Source organism: Colletotrichum phormii (genome assembly GCF_030913505.1).
Source record: "Colletotrichum phormii strain CBS 102054 chromosome Unknown BDP81scaffold_6, whole genome shotgun sequence".
In the NCBI taxonomy this organism is placed as follows: domain Eukaryota; kingdom Fungi; phylum Ascomycota; class Sordariomycetes; order Glomerellales; family Glomerellaceae; genus Colletotrichum; species Colletotrichum phormii.
The window spans coordinates 1,063,063-1,089,081 of record NW_026851448.1 but is presented as its reverse complement, the minus strand read 5'-3'; the positions used below and the strand labels follow the sequence as shown (position 1 = coordinate 1,089,081).

Here is a 26,019-nt window from a genome sequence, read left to right as displayed (position 1 = left end):
GAGATTCGAAAAGGGAAACCCCTCATGATTTGCAACTCAGGGAAAATAATGCCAGCGCATGGCCTCTGTTGGACTTGGCGCAGCTCACTGTGTGGGTTAAGCTGAGATGGCTGCGGTAGCTGTGCAAAGATGATCAAGAAACAAAATCGCATGTGAAAAAGGCCAAGATCCCATGCCGCAGCGGCTAAAACACGAGCAGTAGACTCACATATTGGAAGGAAAGAACCTCCCGATCAACACACAGCGATGGAAACCCAGCCCTCCAGTCCCCCAAAAAGGCGAGGCCTCAAGCGCCGCTTCACCGACCTCCACGTCGACATCATGAGTATCCTGCACGGGTACACCCCCTCACCGAGATTCCTCGTCAGCGACGTCATCGGGTTTATTCTCTTCACCCTCCTCGTGACAGACTGGCCATCCGTCTGGCGCGCGAAGCTTCTCCGAGCATTTCCCTTGGCACAAACAGCTTCCGAGACCCTCTCCAGCTTCTGGAACGCCTTCTGGCAGGAACGATGGCACCAGGAAGACCACGCGCAGGAAAAGACGGACAAGTGGAATCCGTCCTTGTACAAATCGCCGCCTCCGCGAATGCGATCCTGTCGTGAGGTGCTGAATCGGCAGCAGGCATTGCGGAATTGTTGCGCTGCGCAGATGACGGATCTCGAGGGGTCTGATGTGGCTAGGAATATGCTGCTGCAGGTGGCGTTGGCGTTTTGCTGGCTTTGGAAAGTGCTCAAGGACTATAAACGGCTCCTATGCCTGGTGGATGCCATAGAAACCGATGGAGAAGGGTATCGCGAGAAGATCGAGGGGGAGGTGCCGGTGGTTGTTTGTAAAGGAGAGGGAACCATGCCCGTGGCGCGGCGCGGATCGTCGTACTGTTGCTTGAGACGGCTTCAACGACATATTGATCGTGGACAAGGCCTGATTGACAAATTCGTAGAGCTGCAGATGTGTGATGGTACTGAAGATGCTCTTTGGACTGAGACGGAATGGCTAAGCGAGAAGGAAGGCGACATTCCTGCGGAAATGCTGCAGCAAGATCGGTTCCTCGTCAACCGTGTCGTTTTCTCGGCCGGGTTATCATGGCTCATGGTTGCTATCAGCTGCGACTTTGCGACCTTCTACTTCACTGTCTTGATGCGGCGATTAGGGGCTCGTTTACTGTCGTGGTGCAAAGTTGTCTGATATGCAAAACCTGTGAAGATATGTAACGAATAAACAACAAACACAGATGACGTGCTCAAGGGTAGTTCATGATAATGATATGTTATTGTGGGCATGTATTCATCAGGACTGTGAAATGGGATATCGTTTTCCATGTAAACGCCTTGCAATGCAAATGTCGACTCAGCGTCGTCTTCTGAACTTGCTGTTGTATCCGGTTCCGCCTTTCGCGCCGTTGTTCTTCAGTTTCAATCGCCGGAAGTTTGTGTGCGCCATCGCGTTCACCTTTCTGACAGCCTTCTTGACCGTCCCCTCTTTCTCTGTTTTCTTCTCAGTCTTCTTTTCTTCCTTCTTCTTCGTGGACTTGGCCTTGGGTGCCGATTCGTCAAACTCCGAGTCTGAGCCCGAGCCCGCGAGCTCATCATAATCGTCCTCTGGATCGCCACTGTTTTGTGTTTTGGGCACAACTTCTTCTTCTTCGTCGCCTTCTTGTTGATTCTCTTCCTCGGCGGGGGCAGATGGCCGTTTGACGTGGACAGGCTTCATGTTGGATCTCCTCGTAGTTCGTTTCTGCCCCTTCTTCTTGAATATCCTCAATGGCATTCCATCACGTCCCACCTGCTCTTCATCAGGACTGTCGTAAAGAGCCTCTTCGTCAAATCCTCCCAGGGGTAGGTTGACCCGACTGTCTGCAGCGAGAATATCCGCTTTCGGCTTCGGATGTACTTTCGGCTGCATAACTTCCCCTTCTGCCTCCCGCAGAGCTTCGAGTTCATCTTCGTTGTCCAGGTTATCTTCTTCCACTTTTCTAAGACTTGCCACGATGGCGCTGAGGCCACGGACCAACGGCTTCCGAGGCAGTCGGAGTGGTGGCGCTGCAAAGTCTTCGCTCTTGCTTGGTGGTGGTTGGGTATGTCTTTTAAGAAAGGACGGGGTGCTGAACTGAAGCTTTGAAACAGTTGTAGGTGTTTTGGCGTCTGCTGCAGGAACAGCTTTGTTCTTCAGGGGTGTCATGAAGCTGTCTAGCATTTGTCGTTTGCCCGTGGACATTGGCGTCCGCCCAAACTTCGCATCGTCCTCCTCGTCCATGGGCGTTGCACGTTTTCGCGGTGTCGTCATCACTCTGGCATCAGCAGAGGTGTTGATATTCATATTCTTTCTTGACGGTGTGCCGAGTTCACGCTCTACCATCAGGTCGAACAGTCCTAGTACACGGCCATCGCGCTGTGGTGTAGGTCCAATTGACCTTGGGGCTACAGGGCTAAAGAGGGTTCTGGAGATCGAAGGGGTGGTGGTGAGGCCGACATCTTCGGGATTCGTTCTTCTCTTCGAGGGCGTCTCAGTGTGCTTGTGTTTCTTCGACGGAGTTCTGGCAAGAGGAGGGATTTCGTCCTGCTTCTTCGGTCTCGGGACTTCTTTTGAAGGTGGAGGAACTTTTCCCGAAAGGATATCGCGGACTTTGTTGTATTGCTTGTACTTTTGCGCTGATCATCTGTCAGTCTTTGATCAGTTGTGTGCTTGAGGGAAGACAATGCTCACCTATATCAGCGTTACACTTGATATCGTCTCTGCCCGGCTTCTTTCCATCGTGGGACTTTGCCCAGGAGGTTTCCCACGTCTTTAGTTCGGCACGTAGTGTCTGTGACTGGAGCTCATACTCTGCCTTTGTTGGGTCGTCCATTGTGAGGCAGTCGCTGGCCAAGATGTATCTACGTCATTGAAGATTGGAGAAAGCACAAAATTAAGGTTGAGTAAGTGGTTTGGGTTGAGGTACGTAGTTGAAGATGTCCAGGGTGGATTTCAAGGTGGAGGGAAGCAAACGCGGTTGCGACGCGACAGGGGAAAACACTAAACACGAAAGATCCACGGTCGCCCAGCAGCACTTTAGGTACGTACCGCCATAAGGACTGCCCCACCACACCCGTTATCTTATCGGAGTTCAAGCTGCGTCCTTGCTGATTAACCAGCTGTTACACCACTGAAGTGACTGAGCGACATCGTCTTCTTCCTCCGTCATACACCACTTTCCTTCTCTTGGGCACGCTCTGCACCTGTGGCATGTCTGCCGAAGCGACATCCAGCGACAACTCGAGTCCACGAGATATTCATTCCGTCGTCTTGCAGACCACGCTGCAGGAGATCAACACCCGACCGAGGGATCTTCAAGACTGTTGCGTCATTTGCCTCGAGGAGATCACCGAAGGCTGTGAGGCGCAACCCTGCCACCACCACAATTTCGACTTCCTCTGCCTCGCGACATGGCTAGAACGACAAATAACATGTCCGCTATGTAAAACTGAGATCAAGGAGGTCCGCTACGAGTTTAGCGACGACCGAAAGCAATGGAAAACCTTCAAGGCCCCAGAAAGACCCTCGGATAAGGCTGAAGCCGCAGCGCATGCTTCTTCTAGTCAGCAGACGAGGCGGTATTACTCCCAAACTCGCCCACGGCGGTCACGGCCACATGCGCCTTCGACGACTCGACTCAACCCATCGCAAGATGAGGCAATCACCCGCCGAAGACATGTCTATCGACATCAGTTGTACTCGCTACATGTGGGCTCGAACCGGATATCAAGATACAGAGACTTGACTCCGCAAATGTTTGCCTCCGATACAGAGCTTGTCTCGCGCGCGCGTACTTTTCTCCGGCGCGAACTACAGGTCTTTGAGTTCCTTTCGCCCGACAATGATGCACGGCCACAAGATACCGACCCAGTCCGACGTCGCAGAGCCAACAACGCCGAGTTCCTGCTCGAGTACATCATCGCTATCTTGAAGACGGTCGATATGCAAGGCAGCATGGGCCAAGCCGAGGAGCTTATTCAAGAGTTCCTGGGCAGAGAGAACACACGACTGCTGCTTCATGAGCTTAGAGCGTGGCTGAGAAGCCCCTACATGTCGCTCGAAAGCTGGGATCGCGCTGTACAATATCCGGATGTTGCACCTAAGCGGCGACGGTCACAGAGTCCCAGCGCAGCCAATCGTGGAGAATCGTCCACAAGCGCCAACAGTATTTATCCTTCAACATGGAGGAGAGACGAGCGACGAAGGTATCGCAGGCAGCCTTACGAATCGCGTCGGTCACGGAATGACCAGAGACTACGAGAGGCGACAGAACGATATTCCATTGGTTAAGCCCTAGGAGTACGACTCGAACATAATGATACCCCCGGCCCTGGCTTTACACGTATTTGCGGCGGATCCTTTTGCGGAATTATTTTGCGCAGCGATGACAGAGAATACAAGCTTTGGAATGGGCCTGTGCTTTATTAGCTTGCAACTTGCAAAGGCGGCAGGCCCCTCGGCGGTGGAAAGGACAAGGGGCGCAATAGACTCCACGAATCATGAATGCAACGTAACAAATCAAGTGCCGAAATGCAGAGTGCCGAACGCAATCGGAACCTTCCCAGACCTGCCTTCGCCGATTTTGCACGGCTGAATAATGGCGGATGTGGGCTCCTTTTTGCTGATGAAGAGACGGGTAAGCTCGCTCGACATGGAGGAATCCCGCCGGCCTTTAACTAAGAGATTCCGGTCGGATCGGGCTCCGGGGTTGATTGGTAATCAACTAAAAGTCGGCCAGTTTCGGCGGAGTCCCGCCGTATTCGACGCCGAGGCCGATTTAACGACATATTTGACGTCTTGATCCCCATATTCCTCAATGATAAACCTTATTCAACCACGTCTGTCTGTGTATCCATATTCTCCTCGTCGATTAACAAGTTTGGGAGCGAATGAACGCCGCACGTCAAGCAAGCAAGATGGCCACCATTAACATCAAAGTCATATCAGACCCCGTCTGCCCCTTTGTAAGAGAAACTCTCCGACCTAGAATTCGTATGCCAAACCGACATCGCTAACGTCAAACGCAGTGCTACCTCGGCAAAGCCCGTCTGAACAGGGCGATTGACCTGTACAAAAAGACGTACCCCAACGGCAAGGACGACACCTTCAACGTGACATGGCAAGCCTACTACCTCGACCCGACGGCGCCCCCCAAAGGCGTTCCCGTCAACGAGCGCATGGCGGCGCGCTTCGGCGCCGACAGGCTGGAGATGATGCACGCGCGCATGAAGAAGCTGGGCGCCGCCGAGGGTTTCAATTTCACGTTTGGCGGCAAGATTGGGCAAACGCGGGACGCGCACCGGACGATCCAGCTGGCCAAGTCGAAAGGTCCCGAGGTGGAGAACGCGGTGATGGATTCGATTATGAAGAGTTATTTCGAGGAGGACGGGGATGTGACGAGCTGGGATATGATTGTCGACGCGGCGGTACGAGGGGGGTTGGAGAGGGATGAGGTGAGGAGGTGGCTTCAGGAGGGCAAGGGAGGGGAGGAGGTTGATAAGCAGGTGGAGGATGCGTATCGGATGGGTGTGAGGGGGGTGCCACACTTTGTGATTGAGGATAAGTATGAGGTTGGGGGCGCGCAGGAGGTGGGTGAGTTTTTGGGGCAGATTGTTGCGGCGAGGGAGAGGGGTGGGAGGGCGGCGGGTGGGCAGGATGGGCTTTCGTGTTGAGGTTCTCGTGGCATGCACACGGGAAGAATTGTATCGAGTGTAAGATACCTTGGGTCATGATGGAGTTTGTTTGAATTTTGGGGGGGGGGGGGGTATCATTTCGTAAAACAACCGTGGTAGAAACGCCCTCGTTTAATATCTCTCTCCTGTTCCCCCTCACATATTCAACAACGCCCCCAGATCCTTCTCCATCGCCCGCAACCGCTGCTGCAGCTCCCGCTTCTTCTTATCAAGCTCCCTCACAAACTCCTCCTCGGCCCGCAAATCCTCTTCCGTCATGACATCCTCGCCCACCACCTCCTCCTCATCCTCCTCGTCATCAAACTGCTCGTCGTCGCCCTCCCCCATCCAGTGATCCTTATTCATCCTCTCCACCGCAGCCTGGTTCTCAGCAACCTTGGCCTCGTAGTACGCCAGCGTATTCGTCTGGTGCGCGTACCGCGACCTCAGCTGCGGGATCCGCTCGAGCGCGCCAGGGAGAGCATACACGCCGCACAGTTTCGTCGCGCCCTGCAAGAGCACCTCGACATCGACGTCGCCCCCCTTGCTGGCGGCCTGGCGCTCGCCGCGGCGCAGCTGGGCGTGGAGATCGCCTCCGAGGACGGCGGAGACGGCGATGTGGCGGCGGGGTCCGCCTAGGCCGCTGCCGCCTGCTGCGCGGGAGGTTCCTGGTGGTGGGCCGGTCGTGACTTCGCCCGAGGCGACGTTGAAGACGGTTTGGCGGCGGGAGGTGGTGGGTTTCGCGGCGTCTTGCGTTTGTGAGGAGGAGGAGGATGTTGTTGGCGGTGGTGGGGGTGGGGGTACGGAGAAGAGGGCGCGTTCGTGGGCTTCGGTGTCGCGGATTAGGGAGGTGATGTCGGTGTTGTAGAGCATTGCGTTTGTGAAGATTTTGGGGGGTGGGAAGCTGTGCGTGTTTGTGTGTTAGCGTAAATGTCTTGGACGGGAAAAAGTGAGGGTATCTTGAGGAGGGGGGGGGCTGTGGTGGGCGTGGGAGGTGCGTACGGGAGCGAGTCGATGCCCTCGCAGGAGATGGCGATCTGCTCGAGGTGGACGGCGAGCATTGACATGGTGATATCGTGTTTTGAGAGTTCCTATGTAAGGATGTTGCGCTCTCTAGGCGTTGAGATTCGAGTTGTCACTTTGACAGCTGCGGGATGTTGACGTGGGATTTGGAGGTTCAATGTCAACAAACTGCCCCACCAAACACATGATTTGTTTCCCCAGTTGGAGAAGGAGCTGTTTGTCCCGCGACGTTGCTTGGTGCACGGACCATTTCTTGTTCATCCCAAAATCCCCAGTCTGGGCGTCAACTTCCCATCACACGCAGCAACTCTTCAACAGCTGCGATACTTCTAATCACTACATCCTCAGGAAGACCAGAGTCACGCATTATTTCGGTGAAATTGAGCCTTCGAATATCAGGCTATGGCTGAGACCGATGATTCTGCTGATGCTCAAGGCATCTCCTCGTTGGAAGGCAGTACGAAGGCATACGATGCTGTCGAAAGATTAACAAGACCAACTGCGTCAAATCCGACAGCCAAGCCTCTCCATGTCTTTCCCGCGCTTGAATCACTTGATGGACAAGGAAGTAAGAAGTCAATTCACCTGGACTTTTGGTGATGTATGGCTGCACGCGGTAGGACCCGAACAGCTCAGCTCGGTGTCTGCCAGATCGACATCCAGCCACTCACTTTGACACTTCCCCAAGAACGAACGGTCAGACCTTGGGCATTATTCACGAGGCTATCATTCCGTCCCAAACACATTCGACATTCAAGGCTGCCTGTTGCCTCGCCGGGTGAGGGTCGCAATAAGCGGCTTGGACCCTCGAGGTTGTGACTCTATCGGGTTGAACGTGCCGATTAGCTGGGCATGCAACGTCAGAAATGACGACAGATGAGCACTCTTATTGGGTCCTATGCGCGTCTGCTGGCTCTCCTTCAAAGGGCTGTTGGCGCTTGTGGTGCACTCTTGTTACTGCAGCCTGTAAGACGCCCACATGCACCTCAAACAGCCCCAACGCAAGGCATAGTTGCTTTCTCTGAATTCTTGTCATTTTCTGTTTGCAACTCCAACGGCGTAACCGTCACTGGCCTCTCCTCGTGTAATCTGTCAACATCGCAGAGCCTCGTACTATACCGATGGCATGCTTTCGGTTTCTTGGTGCACAGCCTGGATCTGACTGCATCGCATATTCGCTTATTCGCACCCCCCATCTCAGCCCCCAAAACCACACCGGATTGTCGACCTGTAAGGCAACAGAGAGAAGAGCAGGCAGCGGAGTGGCGCCCTAGCCGCTGCGACCGACCCCCCTAATTGGCGAGTGCCCCCCCCCCCTGGTCGAGTGACCAGCCAAGAAGGACGCCGTCGTCTATCCCGGCCCGGGTTCAGACCAACTCAGCCCTGCACCTTGGGTCTGCTTGTGTCTCTACTTCTTTTCTGGAGCAGAAAAATGTCTTACCCTTTTCCCCATGAAATGCTAACGACCGCTACGAGGGGGAACTAGGATCTCTAGTGTGTGGTTGGAAGTTTGTTCGTTTGTCTGACCGGCGCCGCCCTCCATCTCCATCTACTTCCCCACGATATAATGCCGCGTGAGCACCCACCGTCCATCTCCCGCTGGTCACTTGACCACATTCCTTTCCTGTCATCACCCTCTCTGTCATTCTCACTTTCGCCTTCTGGCTATTCTTGGCTCTATATCGTCCTAGCCATACCCATCATCATGGCCGCCGGCCTCTTCTCCATCCCAGGTTTGGGCGACAGGTTCGCGGTGCGGTATCGATCACGACAACAGAAACGGACCGAGCTGCATAGACAGAGGATGGGTTCGACACAGTTTCTCGGCTCCCAGGTGGGAGGCAGCTCCGTCATCAGCTACTCTTACACCGATTTTCCATGGAAGCTGCTCGCATGGGACATTTACTACTTTTTCCAGTACATCTGGGCTCTTCCATGGATCGTATGGCCTATAACCCCAGCCGATTCGGGGGACCTCGATGAGTTGGCTTTCACAAGGCAAAACATCTTTTGCGTGGGAATGCATCTCTTTCTCTGCGTTTTGCAAATTGCATTCATTCTGGCATTACCGTTTGCCGTCTTGTTGCCTATTTGGAGCGCCGGCCTCGCCTTCGGTGCCTTCTTCGCCGTCAACTATCTGCTATGCTTGTTGCTGAATGGGCCGACCCTCACCTACACCTCGGACCCCAAGTACGCACCAGAGCTACCGGAGCACGCTCACGAGAAATGGATCTTTTTGAATGGGGTTGCCGTAGGGTAAGTTGTGATCAGCCATCATTATATGTCCTCAGTGCATTTCAATATGCATGTTTAAGGACTCATATGGAGGGCATCAAACAGACTGACTAACACTGCATCAGGGACCACTGGATGAAGAACAACTTGAACAGACTTGCTCTCACCTTTAAGCGGCCAATCCTCGGTATTCACAACCAGACCTCGGGAATCCTCTTCGATGTCGTCGAATGTTTGATCCAGCGAAACTTGGGGTACGCGACCTACGATGTACGGATGTGCTATCGGATTGTCAAGGAAACGCTCTACAACCCGCAATACTCCAAGGTTGTCTTTGTCTTGCATTCGCAGGGAGGCATTGAAGGTGGTCTCGTTCTCGACTGGCTTTTGCAAGAACTGCCACAAGATCTTCTTGCCAAACTCGAAGTAGGTGATAACCATATATGCTGTATAACAACAAATTTAATTTTTTTTGACAAACCCCCAGGTGTACACCTTTGGCAATGCCGCAAACCACTTCAACAACCCCCATCGTCACGCAATGTCCCAGGCCCTCGCACAAAGCAACCCAGCCGCCATGACCTTGACGACAACCAGCATAACCCACGGCGACTTCGTGAGCAGTCCCATATCACCAATCGCCAACAGCGGTCAACAGCGCCTCGTCTCCAGCCACAGCACCGGAAGCAAAAACGAAAACAGCAATCCACGCACCCCCAGCATCCCCAAAGAGTCGTCGTCCATTTCCTCTCGATCCTCCACGGCCGCACTAGACCGCGCCATCGGCCACGTCGAGCACTACGCCCATACAACAGACTTTGTAGCCATCTGGGGCGTCTTGCACTTCTGCACCTCCCTCACGGCGGACCACAGCATGCCGCGCTTCATCGGGCGGTTGTTCGTAAGGGCCTCGGAGCGGGGTGGGCACCAGTTCTGTCAGCATTACCTCGACGGCATGTTTCCCCTCGCAAAGGACCCGGAGACGGGCGAGTTCATTGGTGCCGCGGAGGAGAGCGAGTTTATGGAGAGTGAGATTCAGGTTGGTAGGCAGGGTGATGCTGGAGCCAACGCGCGCGAGGCGTTTGAGGTTGCGTATCTGGGGAGGGATGTCAACAATGAGGTTGAGTTCCATGGGGAGCATGTCAAGGGACGGCATAGGAAGAAGACTGTCAAGGTGAAGGAGCTTTCGAGGTTGTGGTTGTATCGGAATGGGCGGAGTCCGCCTGAGACGCCGCCTTATTTGTATACGGAGAATGGGATTGTGAGGAATGCGACTTTGTAGGTGTGGAAATGAGGGTTTTTTTTGTTTTTTTGTTTTTTTGGTTTGGTTGGTGCAGGTAGTTTTATAGAATGATACCCTCTCATTGTTACCGCATATAGCAGGCACTTTCATGATACAATGGCTATTCCCTTGATGATGGCATCAGTTTCCATACAAGGCTTACAGGCCAGCGTCCCTAGCTGCTTATGAATTATCGTTTCAGAAGATCGTGCTGACAGAGTACATCCTATCCAGCAACGAGGACCTAGTCATCCTGGCGTTGAGGCTGCATTCAAAAATCCCCATACACATTACTACGAGTTCGTCAACAGAAAGAGACAAAACAAGTTGGAAAAACAACAATGGTCCGACCGATCGAGGCTTCAAACTTGAATCCCGAAATAGAACAGGAGACTTTACAGTTCTAGTTGGGGCCTCTGCGGCCTCTGCCCCAGGTGCTTGTTGTTGTTGTTGTTGTTGTTGTTGTTGAGAGGGTGGTGGTGGTGGTTCATCGGGTATAGAGCCTCGCAGGCTGTCTGGTGCTTATTCTGGGGTTGAGATGGGGCATCTCCTTTCGAGGTGAGGTATGCCGCATCCACGGACAGTATGTTATATAGGGATTGATGTGCTACGTTTTCTGTCCAAGTTCAGGCAGGTGTGTCAGAGATAGCCTTCTGAGGATATAAAAGGCGGGTAAATGTGCTAGGGACCTTTGATTTAGGCAAGGCAGAAAAGTGTTCTCCAGCGATTGCAGAAGATTGTTGTGGATTGCAATATCGTGTTTCATGAGTCTCTGCATTTCTCTATATCTCCATAAGTGGTGTGCAGGAGGTTCCGGTTACAAGTGCAGAAGGCATACCATCCGACGGTTTTTTCTTCCCGAGTCATGAGTCTTCGGCATTGAATATAACCAGAACGAGGAATGATTCTTGGTATTGAGTGCGTAATGGGTCGGCTGTGATTTGATAGCAAACTGTGATCCATTAGTCTGCGCTGGCATAGGTACGTCAAAAGGACCATCACGACCTACAATACCAAGTTTTGACGCCAACGGTTGGCAAGAGAAAGCAATGGAGTCTTGCAGCCAGATCTAATGTATAGGCTGCTCGTTCTGTAGTGAAATATTCAACAAGAGTAGGTGCAGCTAGAGTGGGGAAAACACCATTGGAAACGGAACACGTCTATGACTTTTGGTCCAGATCGATCAAAACAGAAGTAACGTACAACCATAAAATCATGACTGATTGAAGAGGATATCAGTCGTAGATCACATCCATTTGTCTTGGGGTTGCATTTGCGACGCGTAGTTTCCAACGAACCATCGAAATGTAGTAAGAAGGGAGGAATGCAGTAGAGGTAAAGAGTCTCTTCATACATGTATAATGTTACAGATACGCTGAAGTACTCGATTTCAGGCACATACGCACAGTAAAATTGGGGTGCAGACCTACAACCCGTTGCGTGAAGCTCATGTTGACCACACTGGTGATGTTTCCCCTCGGTGAAGTCACTCACCGAAACGCAGACGGGCAGCGGGCAGCGGGCCGATTGGGGGGGTCCATTCTGTGTGTGAGTGGAGCCTACCTTATCGCAATGACTCACCGAGTGGCGGGTAGTGGGCCTTGTCTTTTTTTCCTCGCCTGCAAGCTGCGGCTTTGCGGCTTGCCCCTGTCGATGAATGGTGGACCCTGATAAAAATCGGCTGGGAAACGACGATGCCAGCGAAAACACGCATGCCCAACGGGGATCCATTCATTCATGTCGGGACCCATGTCTATCCGTGTGTAAAAATGTACTTGTTCAAATCAAATTGCTTGGGCTTGACATGTGCCCAGTTTGTGAAACTCAGCCTGGCTCGGTTTTTCTGTTTCCCGCTTGGATGACCTGCTCGAATCATTTCAGGTATTCCCCCTTATTTAAGCAGTGGCATGACACTCGTCTGTTAGTCAGACTGCTCACTTCCGTGGAAAGGCAGATGACTGGACTGGGTACACCGCCGCAATATTAGTACAATGCGCAATGTCAGCCAAGAGCTATTTCTGATGAGCCGCGCAAAAAGCAAGGCGGCTCGCGCAACGGTGTGTGGCGCGCGTCCCCGAGAGAGAAAAAAATGTTGTCCTCGATGGGAATGCCGCCCAACAAAGGGACAACGAACAATGATGTGGATCCATCCCATGCCGAAGCTACCTGCTTTATAAGGTAAGGAAGATAAGTCACGGTGAAGAGCTGCCGTGAGTTAATGCATTAGAGCTATCCAAGACCGGAAAGCAGGGGACCTCGCGCGAATTCTAGCTGCGGAAAAAAAAAAAAAAAAAAAAAAAAAAAAAAAAAAGGTCAAGAAAAAGGTCCGCTTGCCTCAGCCCTGGCATCTGGTTCGCGGCGTTGCGGCTCGCGCCATCTTCAAATCTTGCCAATCTTTTTTATTATCGGGCCGCCGAAGATTGACGCAAGCCGCTCCCTGCGCCTTCGGGATACCCACCGATTCCACACACCTGCTTGTTTTACCACGCCTGCACCGCTTGGGAGGGGTCCATCAGAGCGGCAAAGGAGGGGGTCCAAAGGAGGCATGTTTGTGGCAGTTTGTGGTCCAGAAACGGGTGTGGACGGCTCCATAATAAAAATTGGAAATAACCCGAGCCGATCTCGAATTAGTTTCGCCATCTTTTGCGCATTTTCTGCCCTACGCGCCTCCCTATCAAGGGTGTGTAAGGCCTATCTACGGAGTCCTCAGGCGTCTTTTTTGATAAGTGACTGGAGGGCGAGAGATGATTTTTCATACAAAGAGGAAGGGTCTTTCCTCATTTATCGCCTTCCGACTAGCAAACATCCCATTAGGAATTGTTCCCCCCCCCCCCCCCCCCCCCCAACCTTTGGAGCTTACTTGAAGGCTCCTCACATCCAACATCACCATCAACAACAACAACAACACCAACAACGCCAAAAGGCATTATACACACCACCAAGCCATGAACTCGGTCCACATCAAGCACGGCTCAATTCGACAGGGCAAGTTTGACATTTACTGGAGCAAGGACAATGAGTGGGCTATCATCGACGACGAGGAGGAGGAGAACGAGCGCAGGCTGAAGGAGGTTCATCGCCTGAGCACGCGATACTGGAGCGCTGGTCTCTTGGTTGCCCTGGTGCCCGCTATGTGCGGTCTACTATGGTGCTTCCGGTAAGCAATTATTGTCTTCCGCGTATTTCGGATCTCACTCACCAACACTTTACCTCAGATTCAGAAGACGCCTCTAAAAAGTGTCGCGTGTTTTTCAACACTCCACTCAACTCTTTTATGATTGAACTCTTCAATCGAATTATGACTATCCTTCGGGCATGTCACGCCCTTCAGTAAAGGTCTATTCTGAACCGACTGGGGCGAAATGAGCCGACGTCGTCAACATCAAAGACCAACGCCGCCACGCGTTCGTCTTGACACCGAAGCTCTCATTTCTTTTCCGATTCCTCACTCATTGAACCACCTCGTTCACCTCCCCCCCCGTCGACCTCTCCTCAACCTTCATCTTTCCTCTCTTGGCCTGCGCATGCTCAGCCGTCGCAATCCCAGCATCAAGCCCAACATGAGCAACCCCCTTGACAACACCATGCGCCGCCGCCGCCGCGCTCGAAGACGACCCTCCCCCGGTGCCAACCAGCACATCCGCACACACCTCGGCCCCCTCGATCGCGACCGCGCCAAACGTCACCCCCAGCGCCATCGGAACCAACACGTCCCCCCGCTTCGTCTTCACCGCCAACCCCCTCTCGACGGCGTGCCGCTCGAGAATCCGCCGTTCTCTCCGGGCGTTGCGGATGCGCGCCGCGTCGTAGGGGACCATGAGCCAGCTTAGGCCCGCGGTGACTGCGCCTGCTGCGGTGTGGAGCGCTGTTGCGGTCGAGCTGCTTGCGAGTTGGCGGACGTAGTGGGTTCGTCGGGCGATGAGGGCTTCGTTGGACATTTGGCGGCATTTGAGGTCGTATGCGTCTGCGTTGAAGGGCATTGTTTCTGGTTTTCTGAGTCTCTGGAGTCTTTGGGATGTAATTTGTGCAGAGGATGAGAAAGGGATATGATATGGAAAGAAGCGGAAATCGAGGCCGAGGTTTGGTTGGACTTATTCCATCCTCACTCAGAACTGGACTGAGAATGTGGTCCCGTTGGGAAGCAGTTCTACCAACATACAGCCCTGACGACTGTGGCCGATATAATGTCAGAAACATTCAGGCGAAGATGGCAGAGGCGGGTAGAACCAACCAGAACGCATAAATTGCATAGAGAAGAAAAGAAAATGGAAACAAGACCGCAGCAGCTCGCACTGATGAGGCTGAAGAAACCTTGAGCTTTATCGAGACCATACAATTTGCTGTCTGTTGTCAGTCGGGGGAGAGAAGTCCGGCCCCACCAGTACCAACTTGAATGCCCAGGCCCGAGTCCGAAGAGGTGGGGGGCGGGGTTCGGGGGCGGTTCTTTCGGGCCCCGGGATGGTGTGGGGATCAGTGCGGCCGGACGCTCCCGGCATGGCGGGAAACGTTGCTCTGTTGAACATTGGACGGACTGGGACCGGGGCTGCGCGGGGGGGATTTGTCCGGCATAACTTGAGTATTTGAGGGGCGGGCGGGCGAAAAGAGACTGATTAATCTGTAGTAGAGCTTACGCTGTAAAAAGCAAAAAAAGTTACTACGGACCAGCAGTCATCAAGCTCAATGGATATAGTTAATAGCGGCTTTGATTTGACCGCTGGTTTCGTAGGAAACTTTTCCATTGACAGCGGAAGCACTTACATGGTTTGTTTATGTCACGGCACCCCGGGCCTTTTTCTGGGCGGAGTTTCGGAGTCCGCTCTGCTTAGAGGATGGGCCCTGCTGACGGCGATCGGGGGTATGTGGTCCAAATTCAGGCACGATGAGCCTGTCATCTGAAGTCTGGGAAAGAAACGGAAAGTCACGGATCATATGAGAGGTTTCCAGCACGATTCTTACGAAATTAGGAAAGTAAAGAGTTAGTGAAATAATGAGTAATGAGGTTTCTTGCATTATTAAGTCTTTAACGTTATGAGGTCATGAGCATCGTGAAAAAAAATTTCATCCTCCCCTTTGTCCGTCCCATTCCGTGATTTCCCATCCGATGCTGTACAATAACCCCATCTCCGGAATCCGATCGCCGTGGTCCCGCCACGAACATACTTGATTAAGCTCTCAACTCGGTATCCCGCCGATACGTCCAGGAGTGAGCGTCAGAATACACGGGCTTATACCCCAACACGCCCTCGACAAGCGAGAGGATAATGGTGGGCGTGAGGATAAAGGCGCCGCCGTACTTGTGCTCCGAGACGAGGACCAGACGGTCGATGCTGGCGCCCATGCCAAAGGCGCACTGGTGTAGCTTTACCTCGACTGCAGAAGGCTGTTTCTCAATGTTAGCACATTGCGATTTCATGGGTTTGATGTGGAAAAGGTGAAGATAGGGGGGTGGAAGGGGGGCCTTTACCTTGCTGCTAATCTGATGATTCGTCCTCCTCCACTTCTTGAAGTACTCTGCCAAAAACTTGAGCGTCGCGCTGTGGCTCCCCTGGATCTCAATCTCGTGCGCGCCGCGGCTGTACACGATGAGGTGGTACGGCGCCTTTTGCAGCAGCTCGTCCGGGCGCGGGAGGGCGTCTGCCTTGGGCATGAAGTCTGCCTGTGCTGGTCCTCTTGACGCCGTCGAAGAGATGGAGGCGCGCTGGCGGAGGTGGTTGCCCGTGGTACCGCCGACGGAGAGGCGATGAAGACGGGCGTCCATTTCCAGGTCGGCCCAGTCTTCTGTCGGGGAGGCGGAGTAGGGCGGGAGCTGCTTGTGGTGGTCGGCGAAGCAGTCTTTGATTTCGGATTTGAAGAGGGGGTGGAGGTCCATGGGGGTTATGAGTTGGGTTTTGGGGAGGGTGATGAGGAAGCCGCCTCGGTCGTCGGACCATGCTGTTGAGGCTTGGTCATCGCTGGCGACCTTTTTTTTTTTTTTTGAATGGTCAGTATATTTTGTACTTCTCACTGCAAGATATTTTGTCTTGGAAGAATAGGAAAACTCACTTCGACAAAGAGTCGCAACCTCGACCAGGTCAGTCTCAGCTTGTCGAGCAAGGTGTCGGTCCACTCTTCATTCTTGTCGTCCTCGAGGAGCTCCGTCGCGGCGCGGCACCATGCTTCGACGGTGCCGGCGACGGCGGCCGCGAAGTCGGTCTTGTCTGCGTACTCGGAGTCGAGCTGGGTGAGGAGGATCTGCCAGTCCGGGGTGACGTCTACGTCGAGGCCGAGGACGTCTCGGAGGGTCTTGAGGGCTTGCTGGAGGTAGCTGTCTTCCTTGGTCCAGTGGTCACGGATTGCAACCTTTACTCTGAGGGGTCTGAGTGAGTGTGTTAGTCGTTTGTTAGACTCATGATACTCTATGAAGAGACAACTTACAGAGTTGTCATGCCAGGCGTAAGATGTCTTGGGTAGTGAGTTTCTTGGTTTGTGATTTCTGATTTCTGAATGTCAGATGAATGAGATGATGATGATGATGATGATGATGATGATGATGAGAATGAGACTTCTCTCTTTCCTCCCTCCCGTCGTTATAAGGGGAGTCATCCGGTGGTTGATATTCACCTTCCCAAGCAGCACGAGTGGAGCCGCGATGCAGCTAGACGCATCAGTCGATAATCCACCCTGGCGACCCTGCCACTCCCCCCCCCCCCGGCGCCGCCAAGATCGGGCGCCAAGAGGTGCCCGGCAGCGTGGTGGCATGCAGCTGGGCATGTGGCGTCACACTCGCCGTGCAAAAGGCAACAGGGGAAGGGGGCGGAGTACCTTTTACACGTCAATCATGCCATATGCGACTTTTGCGGCTTGCCGTGTAGTTCCCCGGGGGTTAAGAAAGAAGGAGAAATGACACAATGCACGTTGTACGGTGTAGTCGGGGGTTGTTGATCTGGGTTTCGAAAGAATACGACGCTGCGGAAACCTTGGCTGGGTAAAGTGCGTGTTGTAAGCCCCGAAGAAAAAGAAAGAAAAAAAAAACCCAGCACTGCGTTTTTACACCTCATAGCGCACGGGGCGGTACGGGAGTCCACTGACAAACTATCCCTACTTTACCTTACTGTGCAGTACATCCCAGGCTACCACTTAACGGTACAGTTAGTCTGGTCCGGGGCACGGCGGCTCGATCTGCAATGGGTGGGACGCATCAGGTCAGATGATGAGCTGATGGTTCAAAACTTTCAGCGCGGGACTCCATAAGCGGCCACCCGCGTGAACATGCCACAGCCCAGCGGTTCCATCGGCCGGCCGGCCGGCACGCAGCGCAAACACAACCATCAATGGACGGGAAGTGACAACAAGCAGAGTTCAGAAGGGTTAGGTTAGGTGTCAATGACCAAGGCACGTGCCGGGTTGCAGCGGTCTTGTTAACACGACATCCCTGCGAATAAGAGTCTCGACCCCCTTCGACAACTCATTGAACGGTCAGACTCATACAGACGGTGAGAGAAAGAAAAGGAATACCAAGACCCGAAAAAGAGACAACAATAGCAGCACGGTGAGACGGCCAACGGTCCGGTCCGAAGAAGAAGAAAAATGTTCGGAGACTGACGGACGGACACACTGGGTTGATGATGTCACGATTGTCAACCACCTTGCATTTCACTCTACCTTATGAGTCTCCGGCGCGTTGGCGGCCTCCTTCTCGCCCGCCCGCAGCTCCCGGGTCCGCAGACATAGTTCAACACTTTCATTAAGAGACGGGCGCCGGTTTCGAGTGGTGCCGCCGCTCCTACGTTGGATTACCAATTTCCACCACTGCCACAGCCTCATAGTGGCACCCAAAACTCCGCAGTGATGCGAAGCTGCAGTGCCGAGCAACACTTTATACTCCATAAGCCGATCGATTGTCGATGTTTACCCCATTTACGACATGCGAGACTCGTCTCATGGGTAATGGACTCATGGAGTCCATGGCGATGGCTGTTGATCGACATGTCACCCCGCAATTCCCCTCACTGCTCATCTTTACCGAAGTACTAACCTTAGAGGCTTAGGTTACTTGTAGGTTAGGTTAGGTAAGCTAGCGTTTCTGAACCCCTGAATGACTGCCTGAGCTGTTGCGCGATGCACCGCGATGCGCCACCACCAAAATCAACGAACCTCACCTGTGAATGTCCACAATATTCAACATGAGGAGAAAAGAAGCGACGAGGCAACGCAAGGCTAGGCAGATGTCAAAGAATAACCTCCACATCCGTCGCCGTTTCTGTTTAGCCTCGCCAGGCTGAATACTTAGTCGTTGCTTAAACCCTGTGATTGGGGGTGGCTAGTGGCCGTTGGCGGGCCAAGATTCAATAGTGAGGCTGTTTTCATCCTTCGGGAGGAAGAGCTGAAAGGAGGCTCAAGGAGGGGGAAAGGGACTTCGTAGATGGCAAGCTGGGCTTCAGGAATTGAACATGATGGATGAGAAGGATGAAAAAAGCTGCTGTTCAACGACTCACATTAGATGAAGTTGCTCCCATCATCCTGAAAATATCTTCACTTTCTGTCCTCATCTGATCAATCGTCATGTCTCGCTTGCCTCCAGCCGAAAAGCTACCCCTCGCAGTCCCGAAGAACAGTACGTATTGATGCCCCAAGTTGACCCTCACTTACTAACCGCCCTCAAGTCCGCGATGAGTGGGAGAGCAAGAAGGAAGACCTCCAAAAGGAGCTCTCTGACGTCCTGGGCGCCGAGTGGACGCTCAAGGACATCAATCCCAGCGCGCTCTACCCTTACGCCGTGGACGGCTACGCCAAAGAGTCCCTAGGAAGCTGCATTGAACAGTAGGACTACTTCCCTCGAACACAGACGCGCAAGAGTCAAGAAGCAATCCAGTCTCTAACACGGCATCAGATACGTCTCCTCGGCAATCTACAACCTCAAATCCTTCGCCTCCACCTACGGCGAAGACGGCAAATCCGAGCTCAACTCCATCTGCCACGCCCGCTCCCTCCTCATCGACCTCGACGACCGCCCCAAGGACGCGCGCGTCTCCTACTGCGGCGTCCTCGTCAAGGAAGGCGGCGCGCTGGCGCTCGTCTTCTCCGAGGGCAACCTGGGTACCAACGTCAACTACGCCATCGAGACGCAGGGTCTCCTGAGCGCCTTGAATGCTGCGCCGCCCGCACCGGGATCCGCCGCGGCGATGAGTTTTGCGGCGCGTGCTTCTGTGAGGCAGGATTACGATGATAAGATTGAGGAGACGGAGGAAGAAGTTGGCGGATATGCTCGAGAAGCCTGATGTTGTGCTGTGTCCCAACTTTGAGGCGAATTTCGAAAAGATCAAGGCGGCGGCGGGGAAGAAGGGTAGCGAGGTGAGGAGTGATTGGGAGGGGAATATGGGGTGCGTTTACGAGGATGTATTTTGAGGGGTTGGTGTATCAGATGAGTTATCAAAAGTTTGGGGATGATGAGATGTTGAGGGAGGGGTTCAATGAGGCTGTTGAGAAGGGGGAGATTCACTTCCGGATTGTGGATAAGATGGCGTATGCGACGTATGGGGAGGTTGTGTTGGAGGATGGGGCGATTTATGTTCAGGTATGTTTTCTTGACTCTTCCACGAGCCTGGGATGACTATGAGATGGCGTTTGCTAACCAGTTTCTCTTAGACTCAAGCGCATAACTTTGGGACGAACGTCGATTACGCGGCAGAGAAGATCTTGGACCAGCTCTAGGCGGGTGCCGGACTCAAGCTGAGGCAAGGGGGCAAGGGATGTTTGTGAAGTTTCAAGTCAATACTCGGGGCGGTCAGCATCTTAGAGCCTTTTCTTGTTATACTTACCGTTACTGTTGAAAAGAGGGCAATTCTTACCACCCATCATTCTAACTGCACACGAGAAACACAGCCACTTATTTCCATACTCACTTGTTGATGTCGCGTCTTTTGGCTGTGCGAAGTAGCAGAACAGCTCATCATCGATGGCTAGTGTCATTAAACCTGATGAAGACTCTGATCTTGCTTGGCCTATGCCGACTCATGGCTGTAGATGGCGTCAGCTTGAGCAGGGCCGTCGAACTGGAACTGGTAGTTGGCGACAATAGGTGCACTGCGACTCTAAGAATCGGCGAAGACAAAATCCCCGAGAAAAAGGTATAGAGATCCCGTGCCGGTACAGGAACCGCGCTTTTGTTAACTTTGTTAGTATTAAATATCCTTTTTCGATGAGGCTCATATCGAGGCTTTGCTTGCCGAGCTCCATAACGGTAAGACCTAAGTTACTGGTATAGCTAGTATTAGAGCAGCTAGTAGGCGGGCTCTCTATAAATCTAACGCTATTAGTCGATGCAAGTAGGTAGACGATAGAACGATCCGCTACTTAGCATATACTAGGCCTACCTTTACTACTATCCCTACTACTACCTCTCTCACTACCTCTTCTCTTATTATCTTTATTTTTATCTTTATTTTTACCTTTAGTTCTACTTCTATTTCTATCTTTAATTCCACTTTTAATTCTACCTCTAATTCTACCTCTAATTATATCTTTGTTTCTATCTCTATTACTACCTTTATTATTACTTTTATTATCACCTCTACTCTTTCTAGTTAATCTTCTAAGTCTATTCTAGGAGGGATATACCTGTAGAATCTAAGATAATGATGAGGATAGTAGTGGAAGTACGAAGTAGAAGGGCATTATTAATATATTAGCCAGTAAATTACACTGTCACCCAAATAGCCACCTCTCTACCGGGCTTTATGGCACCACCGTTTGCCATCGACAAGCGAGCGACACATCGCCATCTCGAGAAGAGAACCCACCACGCCACCAACAAGCAAACCCCCCGCATCGCCAGCAGTAACAAACCCAAGACTAACCTCCCTAGCAGCCGTTTCCCTCCCCTCTCCAACTAGCCTTGCCAGGACATTCACATACACAGATCCCGCCGCTAGACCGATTAAGAAGACCAGAAAAAAGGCCAGGTGCGGCGAAATGAGGAACACGGCGTTGAAGAATGCAAGCATCGTCCAGACGCACAGAGCAGTCATGTGCAGTCTGAGATTCCGCACCGGGAGAAACTGGAGCGAAGACCGTCCGATCCATACCCCTAGATGAAGAGCCATGCCATATGTGGTGTAAAAGTGGGCAAATGTCTCAAAGGCCGATCCGTCGAGCGGCCTGGCGAGGCCGTACTGTGACAGAGACATCGCTGCGGATGCTATGAAGAGAGGCAACATCTCTGATTGTATGAGACTGCAGAATATCTGAAGGCCACTGCGCTCGTTACTCGGATTAGCGGTTCTCGATCGGCTGCCGTCATGCCACAAGAAGATTTGTCCTTCCTCGGCACTGGCATCCTCACGTTGCTTCCCTCGCGCGTTCTTCGTACCCCTCTTTGAGAATCGTTGAGGTAATACGAGAAAGTGAGCCACCAGAAGCAGAGCCACAGCGTAGTATATATACGTCGTAGCGCTGCGCAAAAGCTTCCCGGCCCCGTACGTCAGCATGAACGGCCATATGGCGTTCTCCAGCGACCCCGCCCCGGTACCGAAGCCCCACCCCGCGAGACCCGGAAGCCCGGCGTGCCCTATCATCCCGATAGACGACACCTCCATCGCTGCGGATGCAGCCGATGCAATCATAGTCGTCGCAATTCGTGTCGGCGGAGGTACATTCGGCGGCGTATCATCTGCAATTCGCTTGAGAATAACCCATACTACCGCGACGAGAAGCGGCCGGATTCGGCAAGGAATGCGGTGGATGATGAATGGTAGCGTTAGCTTGGTGAGGAGTACCGGCGCGACCTCGATGAGAATGACGATGTGCCGTGGGTAAGGAATTATGAGATAGTTTGCGGCGTGGATAAGGAATGGTAGGATCGTGTTGGCTAGACCTGCAGTTCGGGTGAGATGGAATTGTTGAGATTGTGTTCACCGTCTTCATCAATTAAGCATCAGACTCACCTAGCAGGGCAAAAGCCAAAAATGTCCGAAATTCATCAAAAGACCAGGCGGTCCGGGCCGTGGTCTTACTTTTCGACGCCATCGCGAAAGCGAGGTCTCGGGGTATGCCTCAAGGTTTACGACATCCTGCAACAGCGAACCGAGACATGGGGGGCTTTACTCTAAAGAAGTATAAGAAAGAAACTGTGCCGCCGTCTTAGTCGACTCATAATCGACATCAACTACTCCGTAATAAATTCTTCACAGAGTACGCCGAGTGATCAATGGTAAAGCTGCCCGTCATCCACGTGTTAGTGCCGTTAGAAAGCCAAGCATGGGTGAACGGGCAATTGGCCGGAACCCGGTCCGGACGAATCGAATCCACCACGTGGGATGAATCCGGCAATTGATAGGGGACTACGGCGTCACGTTCACGACCCGTCACTCAAATTAGAGTAACACTGAGCGATTCTGTACTAATTTGACTAGAGAAACGATACGGGATCATTGGGAAAGCCATAGCAAGGCTTACCGAGAACTTTCGCCTCTTATAAGGCTATCGACTGTAGCTAAGCAAAGAGGCGGTTGGACTCCTGGATTTCGGGTGTAAATGTCGGCCGCGTTCAGTACATAAAACAGCTGGCAGCGAGACAATTATCCAGAACCAATACTCAACTGGAAGTTGGCTGAGCGGTTGTTGATGAGCTTTCTGGTGGAGCCGAACTAGACACCAATCCTTGATACCAACCGTGGCTCCCGAGACTGTATTTACGGGAATATGCAACTTCTCCGAAAACTCTGTCGTTCAGGTTGGCCAGCTTGAGAAATGAGCCTCGAGATCTAGTAGCGTTGCCATATCGTTTTGGTAAAGCGAATACATCGCTTTGTCGCTTTCTGTATGCGATAACAACGGCGCTCGCCTGGCTGGATGACGAATCTCTTTAATGCAACTATGTCAATGGCATCCCATGTCAGGTTATATCTAATCAGTACTGACACGCTCTGGTCTTGATGTATCATGGACGAATACGGTGAGGATAGGAGACGAAGATCACGAGGAAAGCCTCAGCGCAGGGTGTTGCGATTGCCGCTCTGTATAATGAAATCATCCACAAACTCACTTGTTTTCTCTAGGTACGGGTCAATACATCTATTTGAGAAGTCATTACCCTAGAAACACTCACTCTTGTTGCGTTTTCTCATTTCTTTTCTCTCTTATTACCCCGTGTTATCGCCAGAAAACGTCCTCACTTGTTTTGTCCACGTGCAGTTATCTGATGAAAAGCCAAGTATGGACCGGGATGCGGCGGTCATCCGGGGCCTGGTCCGGGCGAATCGAATCCACCACGTGGGATGAACCCGGCAATTGATAGGGAACTAAGACCCCGCGCCGGGCCCCGTTGATCTGTACGACGGCCATGGAATTACGCAGCCATCTCGGCCGATTGACATCTTATCAGCGTCGTCAGCTCTGATCACTCAAATTAATGCTTGGCAGACGCATTGATTTGGGCGTTGATTTGAAAACCAGAATGCGTCGCAGGCGACAAGCCAACTCCCTTGCCCATCATTGTTCACCTTCGCGAACATGATGATGCCTGGAATAGCACCAAATCCGTTTTCCTGGCGTCGGGGGTCAAAATCAAAGCTTGAGACGCAAAGCAGCATGCGGGATGGCGAAGCTCAACACCGTCGCCAAAGCCCGGCCGCAAGGTCAGGTCAATGTTGTGCCGCTGTTGTGAAGTTCATCTTCCCCGTGGTTATCTTCATGGGCCTTTTTGGCTTCGTCTTGACGAATTTTGTATAAATCTATCAGTCTCTTATACTCTTACGGTACCGCTAACATGACCTTCACAGTTTCCTGCAGAGTTCAGATACTTCATCCACGGCAGCACCACAGAAAGAAGAATCACGGGACTAGACCTAGGAAACCTCGTGAGTCAAACTCAAATTGACACAGGGGGCTCCCGCCGGCTGCGACTCTTCATGCCCGCCGATGGATCAAACATCAACCTCTGCAAGACAGTCATGTCGGCCATCGCGCTGGGTTATCCTATGCCGACGCTTCTAAACTGGAACGGGGAATTCAACAGGCCCGACTGGCACTTTGCCGGCTCCCATATTGCGAAGCTCGAGTCGCTTCTGGCAGTCATTGATGCGCTTTACGAAAAGGATGACGGTGACGATGTGAATGAGAATGATCTGGTTCTCCTTGTGGATGCCTACGATATATGGTTTCAACTTCCCCCTTCCGTCCTGATTCAGCGCTTCCACCAGCTGAATCGCAAAGCCAATATCCGAGTGCAGACGCAATGGGAGGAGAGTAGCCTGAAGGGCGGTTTCCCAATTAGTCCCCCAACACAGAACATCATCGCCACCACGGCCAAGGATTGCCAGCCGGACTGGGAGTCAGGGTCCGATCCGCGGTACGACTACTGGCCTGACTCGCCCCTACCACGAGACTTCTACGGGAAGAAGACTGATCAGATGCTACCTCATATGTTTGATTCCGCGAGGAAGTACAAGAAGATTCGGCCCCGGTGCGTCAACAGCGGGATGATCATGGGAACCATCGACTCTCTACGAGGCGCTTTGCGAAAGAGCAAGGAGAAGGTCGACAAGGCCACCGCGAGCGGGCGGCAGCTCTGGAGCGACCAGGCGCTCTTTGCGGAGGTCATTGGGGACCAGGAGGTCTGGCGCCACTGGGTCCGTGGTCTCTCTTCAACATGGAACGGCTTTGTTTCTGAAGAGCATCTCGGGAGCATGCCGAAGGAGGTGCGGCGGATTGCAGATGCGGCACTGGCTGGTGAAAAGTTCGAGTTTGGTATCGGACTGGATTATGAATTTGCCACGATCCCGCCTACCTGCTCCTCCGAAGACGACGGGTACTTTGTAGAGCTTGACGACGCCAAGGCGATCGAGAGAGAGTCTGAAAGGGCAGGAGTTCCTGGTGACCTGAGAGTACAGGGCATACCGGAGGAACTACGAGACGTTCCTCGGCCTCTTCCCGGGTATAGCTGGGGTAACGTCTCGCTCTACACCGACTTCTTCTTTGGTACCGCGCCTGTGGGCATACATCACAACGCATACATCTTCGGCTTGAAGAAGTGGCGGTTGGAGAACTGGTGGAGTCTAACGTGGTTTTACCCTCACTTGCGCGATCTCGTGATGGGAGCTCTCGATGCGAACCGGAAGTTGACACCTCTGACGAGACTTCTCACTCGCGGTGACAGCGGAAACGAGATGGTTTATTGGGCGGCGGAGGAAGAGATGAATGGAAAGAAGAGCGTTAGGGTGTATGACGGTTCGGAAAAGCCGGGGAACTTTTCATCCATTGGTTGGGATGGAATATGTCAAAAAGGAGATGAAAAGTGGTATGATGCGCTGTTTGGAGACGGAAAGGGGCCGCTGGAGGTGTGAGGTATGTAGTGAGAGACGCATTGATGAACTGGCAACTTGGCGATGGCGGGGTAAATCCATCTCTTTCTCAGAACCTGCTTCTCGGCTAGTGGTTGATAGAACTATGCCTCTTTGTGTTGACCGAACATCTCCTCGTGGTCTTCGCCGTAGGTCCTTCCACAGACAGCTCCTTAAATTTGTGGAAGACCTGCAGCGAAGGCTTGCTCTGATCCTCCTCTCGCTTCGTTGTTACGGCATATCATAGCAATCTCATGTTCTTTTGAATTAATCTTTCGACTAACCGTGCGCTGGGCATAGTGTTACTTCGCCGTAGTCAACATTGCTCTGCCCGAAGGCGAAGAATGACCCGTCGTATTAGATGGCCTTGCATTGGATTGAGCCAACTTACATCGTATCGATGGTGATGGTCTCTTCAAGGAGAACTGAATAGCTTCCCCTATCGAGCCTTGGCATTTACTCCCACCTACACTCT

General features: G+C 52.7%; 12 protein-coding genes across 12 annotated transcripts; 7 read left to right on the top strand and 5 right to left on the bottom strand.

Annotated features, from left to right (window-relative positions):
- The first annotated feature begins 40 nt into the window (after positions 1–40).
- On the top strand, positions 41–1,249 carry BDP81DRAFT_422966 (uncharacterized protein). Its single transcript, XM_060590040.1, has one exon. It carries the CDS (start codon positions 247–249, stop codon positions 1,186–1,188), a length of 942 nt encoding a protein of 313 aa, XP_060447523.1. The 5' UTR covers positions 41–246; the 3' UTR covers positions 1,189–1,249.
- Positions 1,237–2,906, bottom strand: BDP81DRAFT_422965 (DNA replication regulator SLD2). Its single transcript, XM_060590039.1, has 2 exons — positions 2,707–2,906; positions 1,237–2,651 (listed from the first exon to the last, which is right to left on the bottom strand). Exons 1-2 carry the CDS (start codon positions 2,846–2,848, stop codon positions 1,351–1,353), a joined length of 1,443 nt encoding a protein of 480 aa, XP_060447522.1. The 5' UTR covers positions 2,849–2,906; the 3' UTR covers positions 1,237–1,350.
- Positions 2,907–3,225: 319 nt separating this feature from the next.
- On the top strand, positions 3,226–4,305 carry BDP81DRAFT_314646 (uncharacterized protein; the record flags this gene model as incomplete). The annotated part of the gene is made up of 1 exon (XM_060584015.1): positions 3,226–4,305. One exon carries the CDS (start codon positions 3,226–3,228, stop codon positions 4,303–4,305), a length of 1,080 nt encoding a protein of 359 aa, XP_060447521.1.
- Positions 4,306–4,931: 626 nt separating this feature from the next.
- Positions 4,932–5,687, top strand: BDP81DRAFT_459524 (DSBA-like thioredoxin domain-containing protein; the record flags this gene model as incomplete). Its single annotated transcript, XM_060593551.1, has 2 exons — positions 4,932–4,979; positions 5,043–5,687. The coding sequence occupies 2 exons, from the start codon at positions 4,932–4,934 to the stop codon at positions 5,685–5,687; spliced, it is 693 nt and encodes a 230-aa protein (XP_060447520.1).
- An 82-nt stretch (positions 5,688–5,769) lies between these two features.
- BDP81DRAFT_422962 (DASH complex subunit Spc34) lies at positions 5,770–7,206 on the bottom strand. Its single transcript, XM_060590038.1, has 2 exons — positions 6,690–7,206; positions 5,770–6,591 (listed from the first exon to the last, which is right to left on the bottom strand). Exons 1-2 carry the CDS (start codon positions 6,752–6,754, stop codon positions 5,844–5,846), a joined length of 813 nt encoding a protein of 270 aa, XP_060447519.1. The 5' UTR covers positions 6,755–7,206; the 3' UTR covers positions 5,770–5,843.
- Positions 7,207–8,415: 1,209 nt separating this feature from the next.
- Positions 8,416–10,227, top strand: BDP81DRAFT_314326 (uncharacterized protein; the record flags this gene model as incomplete). Its single annotated transcript, XM_060583987.1, has 3 exons — positions 8,416–8,966; positions 9,071–9,371; positions 9,433–10,227. The coding sequence occupies 3 exons, from the start codon at positions 8,416–8,418 to the stop codon at positions 10,225–10,227; spliced, it is 1,647 nt and encodes a 548-aa protein (XP_060447518.1).
- A 2,945-nt stretch (positions 10,228–13,172) lies between these two features.
- BDP81DRAFT_392305 (uncharacterized protein) lies at positions 13,173–13,461 on the top strand (the record flags this gene model as incomplete). The annotated part of the gene is made up of 2 exons (XM_060587690.1): positions 13,173–13,384; positions 13,443–13,461. 2 exons carry the CDS (start codon positions 13,173–13,175, stop codon positions 13,459–13,461), a joined length of 231 nt encoding a protein of 76 aa, XP_060447517.1.
- Positions 13,462–13,676: 215 nt separating this feature from the next.
- BDP81DRAFT_447811 (uncharacterized protein) lies at positions 13,677–14,207 on the bottom strand (the record flags this gene model as incomplete). Its single annotated transcript, XM_060592223.1, has 1 exon — positions 13,677–14,207. The coding sequence occupies one exon, from the start codon at positions 14,205–14,207 to the stop codon at positions 13,677–13,679; it is 531 nt and encodes a 176-aa protein (XP_060447516.1).
- Positions 14,208–15,212: 1,005 nt separating this feature from the next.
- Positions 15,213–16,757, bottom strand: BDP81DRAFT_422955 (uncharacterized protein). The gene is made up of 4 exons (XM_060590037.1): positions 16,642–16,757; positions 16,270–16,582; positions 15,692–16,186; positions 15,213–15,607 (listed from the first exon to the last, which is right to left on the bottom strand). Exons 1-4 carry the CDS (start codon positions 16,650–16,652, stop codon positions 15,392–15,394), a joined length of 1,035 nt encoding a protein of 344 aa, XP_060447515.1. The 5' UTR covers positions 16,653–16,757; the 3' UTR covers positions 15,213–15,391.
- A 2,011-nt stretch (positions 16,758–18,768) lies between these two features.
- BDP81DRAFT_459519 (uncharacterized protein) lies at positions 18,769–19,917 on the top strand (the record flags this gene model as incomplete). Its single annotated transcript, XM_060593550.1, has 6 exons — positions 18,769–18,820; positions 18,870–19,026; positions 19,097–19,412; positions 19,456–19,557; positions 19,613–19,780; positions 19,852–19,917. 6 exons carry the CDS (start codon positions 18,769–18,771, stop codon positions 19,915–19,917), a joined length of 861 nt encoding a protein of 286 aa, XP_060447514.1.
- Positions 19,918–20,923: 1,006 nt separating this feature from the next.
- BDP81DRAFT_514562 (batten's disease protein Cln3) lies at positions 20,924–22,339 on the bottom strand. The gene is made up of 2 exons (XM_060595840.1): positions 22,149–22,339; positions 20,924–22,078 (listed from the first exon to the last, which is right to left on the bottom strand). The coding sequence occupies exons 1-2, from the start codon at positions 22,228–22,230 to the stop codon at positions 20,931–20,933; spliced, it is 1,230 nt and encodes a 409-aa protein (XP_060447513.1). The 5' UTR covers positions 22,231–22,339; the 3' UTR covers positions 20,924–20,930.
- A 1,816-nt stretch (positions 22,340–24,155) lies between these two features.
- On the top strand, positions 24,156–25,547 carry BDP81DRAFT_314452 (uncharacterized protein; the record flags this gene model as incomplete). Its single annotated transcript, XM_060583991.1, has 1 exon — positions 24,156–25,547. One exon carries the CDS (start codon positions 24,156–24,158, stop codon positions 25,545–25,547), a length of 1,392 nt encoding a protein of 463 aa, XP_060447512.1.
- Positions 25,548–26,019: the final 472 nt, after the last annotated feature.